General features: G+C 61.0%; 1 protein-coding gene across 1 annotated transcript in view; it reads left to right on the top strand.

Moving 5' to 3' along the window:
• Positions 1–14708, top strand: part of CFAP46 (cilia and flagella associated protein 46) — a 140898-nt gene that overhangs the window by 34588 nt on the left and 91602 nt on the right. The window contains exons 12-22 of the mRNA XM_064371842.1: positions 2188–2416; positions 2656–2776; positions 3191–3314; positions 4285–4412; positions 5201–5328; positions 6752–6885; positions 9487–9699; positions 9928–10093; positions 12291–12440; positions 13104–13211; positions 13715–13881. Coding sequence (XP_064227912.1) covers positions 2188–2416; positions 2656–2776; positions 3191–3314; positions 4285–4412; positions 5201–5328; positions 6752–6885; positions 9487–9699; positions 9928–10093; positions 12291–12440; positions 13104–13211; positions 13715–13881 — 1668 coding nt within the window. The remainder of the gene's footprint in view (positions 1–2187; positions 2417–2655; positions 2777–3190; positions 3315–4284; positions 4413–5200; positions 5329–6751; positions 6886–9486; positions 9700–9927; positions 10094–12290; positions 12441–13103; positions 13212–13714; positions 13882–14708) is intronic.

Consider the following 14708-nt stretch of genomic DNA (forward strand, 5'->3'; position numbering starts at 1 on the left):
CTGTGTGTCTGTTACGGTGGTCACGTGCCTTCCTGTGTGTGTTACCACGGTCATGTGCCCTCCTGTGTGTGTTACCATGGTCACGTGCCCTCCTCCGTGTCTGTTACCACGGTCACGTGCCCTCCTGTGTGCATTACCACGGTCACTTGCCCTCCTGTGTGTCTGTTACCACGGTCATGTGCCCTCCTGTGTGCGTTACCACGGTCACGTGCCCTCCTGTGTGTCTGTTACGGTGGTCACGTGCTCTCCTGTGTGTGTTACCACGGTCACGTGCCCTCCTGTGTGTGTTACCATGGTCACGTGCCCTCCTCCGTGTCTGTTACGGTGGTCACGTGCCTTCTTCCCTTTGTTCTTGTCGAATCACACGGATTGAGTCCGAACACTGACCCAGCCTTGCGTTCCTGGCATCGTGCGACCAGCTTTGGTCCCTTGTTTTGTTAGGACTTCTGCAGGTGTGTCCACAAAGTCACCGGCCCGCATTTGCTGCTTCCGTGATGCCTTCGTCAGGTTTTGACATCAAGGTCGTGTCGACTTTATGAAATGCATTGGGAAGTGTTTTCCTAAAATTCTTTGCTTTCTGAAGAAATTTATGTCATACCTGTAATTTTTTTCTTTAAACGTTTGATAGAACTCAGCAATGAAGCCGCTGGGGTCTGGGGAACTGTGTTGTTCTGTTAGTTTCTGTGGAAAGGTTTTCAGGACTGAGGGACTCGCTCAGGCCGTCAGGGAGAGGAATAAGCACCTCGCTCTTGGGGGCCCCCAGGGCCGCCGCACGCTCCGGGCTCCCGAGGACGCTGTGGTCTGGACCCTCTCAGCCTCCCTCCTGGCTGTGCGGTCTGTGACTGTGGGGCTCTCTCCACCCGTGGCTCCGCCAGCCTGGCTGTCTGTGCTGGGGCCGTGTTTTGTTTAATCTCCCTTTACGTTCCTGTCTCTCGAGCTCCCTGTCTCGAAGTCCACCAGCTGTTACTGGCGCAGCCTCCGTGCCCCACCCCCCGCCACCCCGCGTGCCTCTGCCTCTTTAGACGTGCAGTGTAAAGTCATTTGTAAGTGCGTGTCTTTCACACAGGGCCTGGCTGAGTCTTGCTTTCTTGCTGATTAGAATGCTCTCTTTCTGGTGGGGGCTCAGCCTCTTCGTTGCCGTCAGCACCTGTTGACTCTGAGTCCACCGGCCCCGTCCCGACTCCGTCTGCCGCCTCCCTGCCCCGCCAGCGCTCCTGCCCACCTTCTCTGGGGCTCCCTGAGTTTTCCTATAATTCTATTTTATTTCCACGGCTGGCTTCTTGGTTTCTCGGCTGTACCTTTTGAAGGAATGGGGGATTTCTCTAGGACTGAGAGCAGGCACCCTAACTTAGCACCGTCTGTGTCAAGCCAGCGTCGCGCTAGCTTACTTCACAGAGATACACGCCGTAAAACACGGTGACCACACCCCTCACACCCCTGCTGGGCTGTCCTTCGACTTCCCACAGCACAGCGTGAACCTCAGACCCCAGCACGGCTGTGTCGAGAACTGCTTCTCAAGCCTGGGGCCGTCACGCCCGGCGTGACAGTTGTACTGTACACACGCAGCCTGCCTGAGGCCAGGGGGTCTGGGATCCCTACACGGGCTGCGCGAGGCCGGGGGGGTTCTGGGCACCCCCACACAGCCTTCCCGAGGCCGGAGGTCCGGGCTCCCCCTACAGCCTGCCTGAGGCCAGGGGGTCTGGGATCCCTACACAGCCTTCCCAAGGCCGGGGGTCTGGGCTCCCCCTACAGCCTGCCTGAGGCCAGAGGGTCTGGGCACCCCCACATGGGCTGCTCTGGCTGCTCTGCGTGGCCCCTCCTCTCCAGAGCCAAGCCTCCTTTAAAGCCCTGCACCCCAAACCCTGCTGCCTTGGCCCGTGAGAATCACACCCCGCATTTCAGGAAGTTGTCCCCAGGTAGACAGCCAGGCAGTCTTGGGCTAGCACCTGGGTTTCCTTCTCCCAGGGTCTGCTGTCGCAAGCAGGGGAGGTGAGTGGGGAGGCCTCCAGGGTCTGCGGGGTCTTCTCTTCTTGTCCCCATTTGTGAGTCCCCAGGGCCAGGCAGGGACGTCACTGGAAGGACAGCGGAAAGCCAGGGCACCAGGCACCAAGTCCGCCCTCTCCAGGCCTCCTCCTGGGGGTGTGACCCAAGCCCCTCCGGGCCCCTGATGCCACGCCGCCCCCACAGCCTCATGACGCTGCTCCGCTGCCAAGTACACATGGAGATGGCGCAGATTGAGGAGGACGAGGACCGGCTGGAGCCCGCCATGGAGCACCTGTGGAAAGCCACACGCCTGGACAGCCTGGGCCTCTACCAGGACCAGCTCCGGATGGCCTCCACCCGGCTGCGCCTGTGCACCACGCTGTACCAGGCCCCCGAGCACGCTGAGGACAAGGCCATCGTGTGCATCGAGCAGGTGCTGCCTAGGAGGTGGGGGAGGCCGGGTGCTGCAGCCCCAGCGTGGGGCCCAGGCCGGGCGCCGAGGGGATGCGCACAGCAGAGCGGAAGCTGCCCAGGGCCGCCTGAAGCAAGGAGGCCTGGGACCGAGCTGTCCCTGCTTCTGTGGGCATGAGGCCCACACAGGCCCCTGCCAAAGGCTAGGAGGCTCCAGAAGTGGGAGAAGGCCCCTCGCTCATCAGTCTCTGCTTTTCACAGGCAAAAAAAGCTCCCCCGAAGGACAGCGTCAGGAAGAAGCGGGCCCTCCTGGTGAACGCGGGCCTGGCCTTAGCCCCCGACACCTTTCAGATCGTGCTGGACAGTGAGAATGAAGCCAAAGGTGAGCGCCACCCTGGGCTCCCCCAGCCTGGAACTGTCCACCTTGGAGTGGCTTCAAGGCTGCCCCAGGGCCTCCCCGGTCCCCATGCCGCCCTGCCACGGCCCCTGGATGTGCGAGGACCGTGCTGTGTCCCGTGAAGTTCGGGCCATCCACAGGCGGTGTCCTCCGACCTCGGCCCGCCAGGTCTGGCAAGGCCCAGGGAGGGTCTCCACGGCCGTGGCTGGTGCCTGGCTGCTGGGACGGAGTCCATGGGCTCCACCTCTAAGACAACAGGAGCTTCCCCCTCCCAGCCCCAGGCTGACGTCAAAGCGTGGGCAGGGCTGTTCCTCCTGAGGGCTCTCTCCTTGCCTTGTGGATGCCGTCTTCTCCCTGCATCCTCACAGGGAAGTCCTGCATTTTCCTTTCAATCCTCAGTGTCCACTGGGAAGAACAGGGGCCGGTTCAGCTACCTTTGCTCGAAGGCACGGCACCACATTGTCAGCGTGGACAAAGCTGCTGGGCACCTGCGGCGGCTGGGCTATGAAAATGACAAGGAGAGGTGAGTGAGGGGAAGGCCAGGGCAGGAGAGGTGAGCGGGGAGGAGGTGAGGGCAGGAGAGGTGAGCGGGGAGGAGGTGAGGGCAGGAGAGGTGAGCAGGGAGGAGGTGAGAGCAGGAGAGGTGAGCAGGGAGGAGGTGAGGGCAGGAGAGGGAAGCGGGGAGGAGGTGAGGGCAGGAGAGGTGAGCGGGGAGGAGGTGAGGGCAGGAGAGGGGAGCGGGGAGGAGGTGAGAGCAGGAGAGGTGAGCGGGGAGGAGGTGAGAGCAGGAGAGGTGAGCGGGGAGGAGGTGAGAGCAGGAGAGGTGAGCGGGGAGGAGGTGAGAGCAGGAGAGGTGAGCGGGGAGGAGGTGAGAGCAGGAGAGGTGAGCGGGGAGGAGGTCAGAGCAGGAGAGGTGAGGACGGAGGAGGTCAGAGCCATGCACAGCCCAGCCCGGGGGTCACTCAGCCAGAGAGCCAGTGTCTGTGGTGGCTGAGCTGACCCCACATGTGGCCATCTGAGGACACGCCAGGCCACCTCCTCCAGGATGGTGGGAGGAAGCCCCTGCGTAGGGGTCCTGACAGATGGGACCCCCCCAGCCTGTGATGATGGCCACGGCCTGTGAGGTGCACAGCCGCCCTGTCCCTTCTGTCACTTGGAGGGCACGCAGTGCTGGTGACCGGAGCATGCTGATTTTTGGCACCACCCCAGGGAGGCCTGCCCCACGCAGCCCCGGAGAGTGGATTGGGTGGCCTTTCTTCTCGCCACGGGGATGGAGGCGCCGCACACAGCTGGCTGATGGGGAGGCGGAGAGCTGCGCCCGCCCCAGGACATGCCCCCGCCAGGCCGTCCCCACCGTGCATGCTGGGCTCCTTTTGCCACCTGTAGACTGCAGAGCCTCAGTGGCTTTTTCTCAGGCAGCCAGCCCAGGTGCTTCTAGTTCAGCTGCCACGTCTGTGTACTCACTTTTCCCTCCCCGGATCCTCGGTGAGCAGGATTCAGATCTGGGCGGAGCTAGCCAAGGTGGCGCGGAAGCAGGGCGTGTGGGACGTCTGTCGGACGGCGAGCCGCTTCTGCCTCCTGTATGACAACGTCAAGGTGAAGAAGCTGAGGCTGCGGAGAGGTTCGTACGCCCCTCACGAGTGTGTCCCAGCCGGGCCGCGGCCGCCCTCCGTTTGCAGGAAGGGCTGTGGTTCATGCAGTTTCGACTCATGGGGCCTTCACGTGAGAAAGGGTATTCCCATGTTACAATAGTCACAGTTCCCACTAATCAGGACCGCCAATCACGGGTGGCAGCCACGTCTGGCTGAGTCAGCCATGCCACGAGCACCATCAGTACGTTCCAACTCGTCACTAGAGGTCTCAGAGGCTCAGGCAGGGGCAGCCACAGCGGTGAGCAGATGCCTATGCGGGGTGCCCAAGGGCAGAGGGCAGCGGCCACAAGCCCAGCATGGAACGGAACATGGGTGGAGCAGGCTCCTCACAGTCAGCACCGAGCCCTGGAGAAGCTCCCGTCTCAGGGACAGTCAGGACCCAAAGAGATGAGGGAGGGAGGTGACAGAATGGGCACGGAGGCCTGGGAGTCCTGCAGGGGTCGGGAGGGCACCCCCCAAGAAGGCGGGGGAGGCAGGAGGTGCTTGGAGAGCCACATGTGCCAAGAGCGTCTGCAGGGATGTGGCCAAGAGCAAGCCCTGGCTGGGAGCCCAGTCGGCAGCCAGCTCTGCCCACACAGAGAGCTCCTCCGGCCCCGCCCTGGGCCAGCTGCCCACTTACGGCCCTCCTGCCCACCTGGGTGCCTCTACATGCAGCTGCGATGAGGCTCAGGCACTCCAAGGTGGACCAGGAATTCTTGTGTTTTTATTTATTTGCTGGAACAAAAACACGATCCTTACCTGCTGCCGTTTCTCTCAGGGAGGAAGAAGCGAGGTGGGGACAGCTCAGTGCAGGACGCTGGGAGCCAGCCTGAGGTCGTCCTGCAGAGGCAGGTGTCCCCTGACCTGCTGCGGAAGTTCGCGGAGGTGGGGTTCATCAACGCTGAGGTGCGTCACGGAGGGGTGCTCATCAGCACTGAGATGGTTGGGGGTGTTTATCAGCGCTGAGATGGGTGACGGGGGTGTTCATCAGCGCTGGGGTGGGTCGGGGGGCTCATTAGCGCTGGGGTGGGTGGCGGAGAGGGTTCATCAGCGCTGAGATGTGACGGGGGGGTTCATCAGCGCCGAGGTGGGTGACGGAAGGGGGTTTGTCAGCACTGAGGTGCATCTTGGAGGGGGCTCATCAGTTTTGAGGTGCGTCCCTGCAGCACGGCTCAGAGGTTGCTTTCTTGCATCCGCGCAACCTGCTGCAGGGCTGCTGTTGGTGTCCACGTGGCCTGTTAATCCGCCGCAGATACTTCTCATCATAGAACCTTCTGCACTTCAAACAAAATGACCATGAGGGAGGGAAAACTTCCTGGATTCTTGGAAGATTTTCTAGGAGAAAAATATAAACCAAAACATGCATGGGTGTAAATTTCTCTTGGGAACCACTTCTGAGTGGTGAATCTGCAGTTGCGGGTGAGACGTGGCGACTGCCGCTCTGCTGAGGGATGACACCTTGGCGTTCGTGCGGAAGCACTTTGAACGGGGTGTGATGTCCAGGGCCCGTGCCGTGGGTCCGCCAGGCCTCTTCCTCCCACACAGGCACAGAGAACCCCCTGGCTCGCCCCGCCCAAAGTCGGCAGGTAGGAAACGGCAGAGCTGGATCCAAACCCAGCCCTGGGACCTCGGGTCTGAGCTCGCAGCCATGTGCAATGCCAACATGTGTGACCTTTGTGACGTTGTGTGACTTCAGAGTTCCCATAGCCACTCTAGGTTAGGTTTCTGTGGATTTACTCAGTGGGTGCGTGGCACTCAGCCTCAGAGGCCAGCACACCTGCTGATTTATTCAGTACATCCACTGAGCTGCTCCCAAGGGCCAGGCCCACACCCTCAGCTGGGGTCACAGAGGGAAGTGGCACAGACCCCGCTGCTCAGGGAGCCGGAGCCCAGATGGTGGAACCAGAGCCAGTGGAGGCCATGGGGCTGTGGGGGGTGTTCAGCCACGCTCCAGGGGCCGGTGCAGCTCCTGGCCCTCAAGCATCTCAAACGTGATGATGATGCAGGGAGGTGCAGGTGCTGGCCGGGGTCGGCTGACGCCAGGAAGCCACTGCGGCTCCTTCAGTCCACTGGGGTGTGCGGTGCTCTGGAAGGAGCCTTCTCTTCCCCGCCCCCATTGTGATGGTGGACAGAGTCTACGAGGGACTGGCTTTAGTCCCTGGAGTGGCTGTCAGGCAGGCCCAGCTTGCAAAGGGCACGCCAGATGGGTCTCCCTGGCTGTGCTTGGCACTTTGCAAATCAGAGCTAAGGGAAGGGTGCGTGTGTTCCCCACCTGGTGCTGGGCCGGTGCTCTGACCACGGTCTCTCCCACTGCACGCATGTTTTACAGGCCACGGTCCATTTGCTGCGGTCAGAAGGTGTAGAGCTGAATGACCGGGCCATCCCCCCGGAAGACCTGAGCCAGCACCCAGCCGGCTACGTGCCTGAGCCCCCGGAGGCGAGTGCTGAGTGGGTCACATACAGGTGGGCAGCGGCGCGGCCTTGAGCACTGCCCGGGACACGGGTCAGAGTGTCCTGCACTGAGGCTGGCATGGGGAGGGACACCCTTTGCATTCCTAAGGACACAGCCTTCTCGCGTGGGGAAGGTGTCCATCGTCACGTGAATGACCGAGACCGTAAAAGAGGAAACGGGGTGAGGAAAATGGAGTAACGGATTAACGGATGGTCTTACCTGTTTTTAGCAGTGTCCCCTAGTGAGACCCCAGGCGCGGCTTGTTATTACTACGAGTGAGAGGTCACGGGCGCCTTTCCCACGGCGCTCGAGTGAGAAGTCACGGGCGCCTTTCCCGCGGCCCTCGAGTGAGAGGTCACGGGCGCCTTTCCCGCGGCCCTCGAGTGAGAGGTCACGGGCGCCTTTCCCACGGCCCTCGAGTGAGAGGTCACGGGCGCCTTTCCCGCGGCGCTCGAGTGAGAGGTCACAGGCGCCTTTCCCACGGCCCTCGAGTGAGAGGTCACGGGCGCCTTTCCCGGGCGCTCGAGTGAGAGGTCACGGGCGCCTTTCCCGGGCGCTCGAGTGTCAGCCTTGCTCACTCATCACTTTCTCCCAAGCCGTGGAGTCAGCTGCTTTCACGGGGTCGGGTATTCGTGGTGGAAAATAGAAGGAGCAGCTTCTGTATTTGCTCAGAGGAAAAGCCTTGCTCTCCCTCCCATTGTGGGAAGAGCCTCAAAAACTCGTTGTGTATCAATAGGAAAAACTTGTTTGTGTAGAATAGCTCATAGGGTTTGCCAACATGAGGTTCTAAGTTAAGAGCAATCATGAAATTGGAGTGCTTTACTAAGTGGTGGTTTTTACCTATTTTTAATCTAAAATTAAATATTTTTAACTAGTTTTTACATTGACAGTAATCGTACAACTTCTGGGGTGACGTTTCCATCCGTGTAGCGTGTGGAGATCAGATCTGGGTCGTTAGCGAAGCTGTCACCCCGGACGTGCGTTATTTCTCTGTGTTGGGAACGTTCAGTGCCCCCCTCCAGCATCCCTGTAGACTGTAGTCACCTGCCGTGCCGCAGGGCATGGGAACTTGTCCCTCCGATGCAGCCACGTCAACACATGGACCTGGTAAGCATGGCTGTCCTGACTACCCACGCAGCAGAAGCTGGGCACGGCACCCCATCCTCGCTGTCACACGGGGCAGAAGGAAAGCCAGCTCTCTGTGCTTGCCGTGCACGCCTGCACCCACCTGGCCGAGCCCTGTGGAGGGAGAGGAGGTCAGGCAGCAGCGGTGATGGTGACGGCTGCAGGTGGCCTTGGCCTTGGCCTCTCGGGATCCTCCCTCCTGCAGCAGCTCCAGGCTCTGTGAGGAGCCGCCTAGCCTAGGCCTGCCCCGGGCTCCCGGGTTGCAGATGCCTCTCCAGGTCCAGGCCCAAAGCTGGGCAGAGCTCTGCACTCATGGTAGGCCTGCTCACAGAGAGAGGAGGGTCTGAAAATTAGAGCCCAGGCTGTTTACAGCCCATGAGCTGAGAGTGGCTTTGACACATTTAAATTTGTAAAACAAAATAGAAAAAGTAGGCAGTGAATATTAGATGGAGCTTGCAAAACTCAAAATGCTATTTGGCACCTTGCAGAAAAAGTGTACCCAGCCTGGTCTAGCGGGGCGGACGGACGCTGTCCACGTGCACACTGCTGAGTGAGGGCTGACCGCCCTGCACTCGGTGTGGCGGCACCTGAGGAAGGGCACCCTGCGGGTGACTGTGGCGGCTGGAAGAGGGTGACGCTTCCTTGGCCAGGAGGGAGGGCGGTGCAGCACAGTGTGGAGAGAGGCCAGGAGGCACAGGGCAGCAGCAGTGTGGCAGGACACAGCCTTGGGCAGGGGGCCGGGAGGTTTGAGGGGAGCGGGGGTCCCATGGCAGGTGTGAGCACTTGTGCCCACGGGAACCAGCCAGGGGCCGTTGGAAGCGTCCAGGGAGGATGAGGACACACTGGAACAAGGGGGCCGCCGGGAATGGGGAGCGCTGGGCTGGGCCACGCTGCTTCAGGTAGAGGCTGTGGGAGGCTGGGGGTGCTGAGGGGTGGGGTGGTGAGGCAGCGCGCCTCTGCCCCATGCAGTCCCCACAGGAGCCCCTTTCTGAGCCCGGTGCTCCACAGACTTCCAGAAACAGGAGAGGCTCACAGGAAGAGTCCGTGCGCTCTTTTGGAAGGGCGGTGGGGAAAGGCTTTGTTTCACACACAGGCAGTTGTCCCCAACCATTTTGGGACTGGTTTTGTGGGAGACAATTTTTCCATGGACTGTCTGGGTGGAGGCTGGTTTCAGGATGAAACTGTTCCACTTCAGATCATCAGGCATTCGTCTGATTCTCACAAGGAGCAGGAAACCTACGTCCCTGAAATGTGCAGGTCACAATAGTGTTCGAGTTCCTAGGACACAAATGTGGCCGCTGATGGGACGGGAAGGAGTGCCAGTGATGGGGGCGCCTGTAAATACCGATGAAGCCTTGGTCACTAGCCTGCCTGCTGCCCACTTCCTGCCGCACGGCCCAGTTCCTTGCAGGCCACACAGCAGTCCTGGTCCCTGGCCCTGGGGCCGGGGACCCCACGCTAAGGGCTTGATGATGCACATTTTGCAGAACCTGGATTGAGAGCCTGTCCCAGTACGCCATGAATAACTGGCTGCGCTCTGCAGAGATTGGACAGGAACTCCAGGAGGCATGGATCGTGCAGAACGCTGTGGTCTACGTCCTGAACCACAGCCGCCACCTGATCCTGGCCGGGCGGCAGAAGGAGCTGGTGGACGCCCTGCACCACCTCCTGAGCATCGTCAAGGCCACAGGCCACAGCGGGTGCGTGTGGGTCGACTGCACTGTGTTCCTGCGAGGAGGGGCTTCTTCCCACAGCCGGCCCCTTCCCTCGGGACACCCCAAAACAGCTGCGCTCCGTGGCCCCCTGCGTCTCAGCAGAGGAGGGTCGTGGGCACCGTGCACCTCAGTCCTGCTACCTGAGGACTCCGCGCATAGGACCAGGTGCGCCCTGCGGGGGCCACGGTTCCCTCTGATGAGTGTGTCTCCCAGGGACCCTGTGATGCTGGTGACGCTCTGCAACACGCTGGCACGAGGCCTGATCATCAGCTGGATTCCAGCCCTGGCTGCTGAGAAGTCCAGGAAATTGGTGCGAGCAAATGCCTTTCACAGCCCACTGGATGCAGGAGCCACCTCCGAGATCAAAACAGCGGTGGAGGTACCACCTCCATGATGCAGAGAGAAAGAGAGAGAGAGAGCAGGAGAGAGAGGAGAGGAGAGTGGAGAGAGAGAGAGGGGGGTGTGTGTGTGTGTGCGCGTGCGTGTGCGTGTGTGTGCTTGTGCGTGTGCGTGCATGTGTGTGTGTGCGTGCGTGTGTGTGTGGGGCGGTGGTGGGGGAGGCAGCTGACCCAAGAGGCAGCCCTGCAGACCGGGAGGCTGGGGGCGGAGCTTCTGAAGGCTCCTGGAAAGGCCCTGGGAGAGCAAACTTCCCTCAGTAGCGGTGACAGATGTGAGAACAATTTAGGAAGTAAAACATCAGGGGCCCCCACTGCTGGGAAATAAGGCGGGGGCTGGAGAGAGCAAAGCAAGACACGGGCTCAGGTGGCTCCTCCAGGTGGAGAGGAGAGTAGAAATAGGAGAAATGGCGGATTGGAACAGCAAGAAACAGACCGAGCCACCCACACGTCCCTGCAGCCACTCCAGCAAAATGCAGCAGACCCAGCGTGTGCAGCGATGCTGGCGCGCAGCAGGTCATTTCTCCCATGGAATTTGGATCTTGTTGCAATCCCGAAGGAAAGAGAGAAAACAGTGTCCTCGCTGCCGGATACTGAAGTGCTTGCTGACCCATTGCTCATTTCTAACTCAGAAGAGCTGCTTAAAACTGGGAGAAAGCCCATTTCTTAATGAGTTAAGGGGGTCTATCAGGAACCTCACGTCGCCTGAGTGTGGAGCACCCACATTGGGCCAGGACAGGGAGGCCTTGAGTGTCCCCGGCGAGGCATGGGTGCCTGTCTCCGCCCTTGCAGGAAGCCTTCGTGCTAAAGCTCGTCCTGCGTGACCCTTTCTGGACCATGGATAAAACCATGGGCCAGAGAGTCTCGAGTCTGCGGCACGGCGCTCACGGTCAGCGCTCACGGTCAGCTGCGCCAGGCCAGAGCCAGAGTGGAGAGGGCCCTGGTGCTGCCAGCTCCCAGTGGGGACGACTGGCCCTGGGCAGTCAGTGTGGGCTAGCCTGGAGCACCAGCTGGGCATCAGGTGCAGGTTCTGAGAAGGGACAAGGGGCCGGCCCCAGGGGCCTTTCGGGTTCGGGATGGAGGCTGCCCAGGGGCCTGCAGGGGTCGGGCTGGAGGCTGCAGAAGGGAGGGTGCTGTGGACGGCTTGGGCAGCTGTCTGTGGCTGAACCTGCTGCTGCCCCAGGAGGCAGCTGCTGGGTGCAGAGGAGCTTCCTCGCGGATGTGATGATGGCCGGATCCAGATGCTGAGGGGAAGCCCTGGCACTGACCTGGCAATTGACTCCGGGAGCATGGAGTGAATGGCAGTGTGTGAGGAAGAGGCACAGGAAGCCGGCTAGGGTAGCTCCCGGGCCGGGCATCCGCACAGCCCCACCAGGAGCCAGGTGGTGAGGAGGGGAGTCAGGACTCCCCAGACATTCCGACGGGATGTCTTTGTGGAATCTGACATGTGTTTGAAAGTTAATCCAGAAGGAAGGACGCTGCCCAGCAGCTGTCTGAGCTACTGAGACATTTTGCAAGGAGAGGTGTTCGCGTTATGCTTTACTGGGGAAGAGAAAGCGAGAGATGGGACGTCTCTGGGTCAGCCAGTGGCAGCTCCCGGTGGCCTGTGCCTTCTGCACTGGGTGAGGCTCTGAACAGGGACTCACTGATCCTCACGACGACACATTACTGGGTTTTGTTTCTACGTAGAGGTGGGGAAACTGAGGCACAGCATGAAGAATCTTGCCTGGTCACACGGCCGGCGAGGCAGGGACCTGGGGCGCAACCCAGAGGCTCAGAGCAGCAGCCCATATGCCCTTCACTGTGGGCAAAGCACATGGCAAATTTCATGTCCCGGATTTTGGGGCTCCATCCTCGCTGCCCCACCCCCAACCGATACCAGCCGCAGTGGGCGAGGGGAGCCGGCACAGCTCCTCTGTCCCAGCCAGAGGCTGGGGTGCACTGGAGGCCGGGTGGCAGCTGCCTCCCTGTGTGTGCAGTCGCGTCCTCGGCTCCCGGGGTTGGGGGCTTCATCTGCTGGGTTTGCCGTGCAGCCCCTGGAGGGCCTGAGCCTGAGGTGCTACGGGCCCTTCACGGGCTGGACCAGGAGCTGGGGCCATCTATCTCTAAATGGTTTGGATCTTGGCTCAGGGTCCCCTGTCGAGAATTCAGGTGTCATGACTAAGAACGCGTCCATCCCAGGTCTGTGAGTTTGCCCTGAACCTGACCAACGGGAGCACGCCAGAGGAGACGGTGCCCACCCGCATCCGGCAGCAGCTCCTCGCCACCTGGGTCAAGGCCAAGCAGCTCCTGCAGCAGCAGATCGGGCCACGGCTGGGCACCGAGGAGCAGGTGGGCACCCCCGTTGGCATCTGGGCTCCGACCGCTGCCCTGGGGACATAGATGTCCAGGCAGCCGGGGGTGCTGGGCCGCCGGGACCACTTAGCTCCAGATGGCACCATCGGGGCGGTCTGGCACTCCCTGATGGGAGCCTCCTCTGCCCACCCATCCATGGGGTCTGTGAGCTGCTGGGCCTCTGGGGGTGCTGCCCTTTCCCAGGGCTAAGTGGGCTCTGGGAGGTCCCGTGAGCTCCTGGAAAGCCTGATGGAGGAGGGGCCTTAAAGCCTGGCCAGGAGCGAGGGGCCAAGTGGGGCCCAGGGAGGCAGGGAGGGTCCAGGCATCGACCTGCCTACTCAGGCAGCCACCATGTCAGACCCACTGGTCCTTCCCTCCGCGGGGGTCACCTGGCCGTCCAACAAGACTGCCTCACACACGGGGCTGCACGGCCTTGGGGCTCTTTTTTGTCTGAGAAGGTGGGTAGGTCAACAGTTACAAACATAACCTCAGGTATAAATGATCCCAATTTCAGGGTCTGATTATGGCCCTTAAACTAATACCTTGCAGTGTTAAATTCAGGCATATTCCAGATGCTCCCCCACAGTGTTATGTTCACACGTGTTCCAGACTTTCCCTGCAGCCTTGGGGCTGACACACTCAGGGCATCCTCCCCACCAGGGCACCAACGAGGATGTCAGCTCGATAACCAGAGTCCTTGTTGCCTTGGAAATGTACTCGTGCAACGGGCTGGGCCTCATGGACTTCACCGTCCCCTCCCTGGCCCAGGTAGGTGTCCCCAGGGGTCCTGGGAGGCCAGGGGTGAGGACCCCAAGGCTCTGAGGGTGTTGCCCGAGGTGGGCAGGACTCAGGCCCCAGTGCGCAGGCTCGCCCCCACTCTCCCCCACCTCCCGACAGAACTGCGCCCTCCACGTGCTTCCATCAGCTTCACGCTCGGAGCGCCCCTGTCTCCCGGGGTGAGGCACACGCCGTCTGAGCAGACCCTTCATGTCCCGCCCCACCCTGAGCCACTCAGTGCAGGTCAGGGGTAGCCAGGGGGCTGCACACACCTGTGCTGTGTCCAGGACAGCCTGTGGGGTGTGGGAGCCACGGGACATTAGGGGCCCTCACAGGCATGGACGTGGCAGCTCTGCTTTTGTGGGCAGCATGCGGTGGCCTCCACAGGCCGCGCCTCTGTTTAGAATCACATGCGCTGCGTGATCGTGGGGAGTAGGCGGAGGGAAGGTTGCTGTCGCTCACACGGTGCTCCTTCTCCTGCCGCCCACTGGAAGTTGGTGAAAATGGCTTCTGAGTGCAACTGGTCGGACCCCCTGGTGGAGCTGCAGACCCTGACGCGGCTGACCCACTTCGCCTACACGACACGTGACCATGAGACCACCATGGCCTGTGCTCACAAGGCCGTTGAGATGGGCGTCAAGTACCTGAAGACACTTGGTCCGTGAGTAGCCTCTCGTGACTGGACGAATTCCCCGAACAGGGGCAGGGAGCATGGGCCTCGGTCGCAGTCACAGATCAGGGTGCTCCACCGGGTCCCCAGGCCCAGGCCCGAAAGCTTCCCCCCGCCTGCCGGCCCCTGCTCTCATGGACGAGTCATCAGTGGCCCTGTGGAAAGCTGGGTCAGGAGGATTCTGAAGTCACATGGGCCTCAGCAGGAGGGGTGTGTGGCCAGCTGGCCGTGTGTGCGTGGCAGACACAGAAGGGGTCTCAGCCCATTCAGAGGCTGAGACAAAGGGCCACAGATGGGGGGGCTCCAACCCTAGGTGGTTCCTGCTCACAGTTCCAGAGGCTGGAAGTCCCGTCGAGGTGTGGCAGGTTCGGCGTCTACGGAGGGCCCCTTCCTGGCTCACAGATGGTGCTTCCTGCTGTGTCCTCACGTGGTGGAAGGGGCGGGGAGCTCTCTGGGGTCCCTTACAAAAAGACCAGCACCATGGGGTGAACGCTTTTCCGTATGGGAATTCTGAGGGCACAGACGTTCAGCCTGTAGCAGGTGGACAGTGGCTTCCATCTGCCATTTCTGACGACATACAGGTTTGTTTGAAGTAATTTTGAATAGACAGATATGCACGCTAATTAAGTTTGGAAATAAATAAGGATAATTTCAATGAGGGAACATCGCCTCTGGCTCTGGGTCCTCACTCACCTCCCGACTCAGCCGCCCGCCAGGCCCGTCACTGGCACAGCCGGACCCAGAACGTTCCCATTCTTCCCTTGAATTTTCATGGTTCTCACTTTCAGTAGCTTATCATGTTCCATCCAGTTGAGCAA

The sequence above is a fragment of the Aotus nancymaae genome, unplaced genomic scaffold (assembly GCF_030222135.1).
Source record: "Aotus nancymaae isolate 86718 unplaced genomic scaffold, 86718_ANA_hifiasm-v0.15.2.pri h1tg000193l, whole genome shotgun sequence".
NCBI lineage: Eukaryota > Metazoa > Chordata > Mammalia > Primates > Aotidae > Aotus > Aotus nancymaae.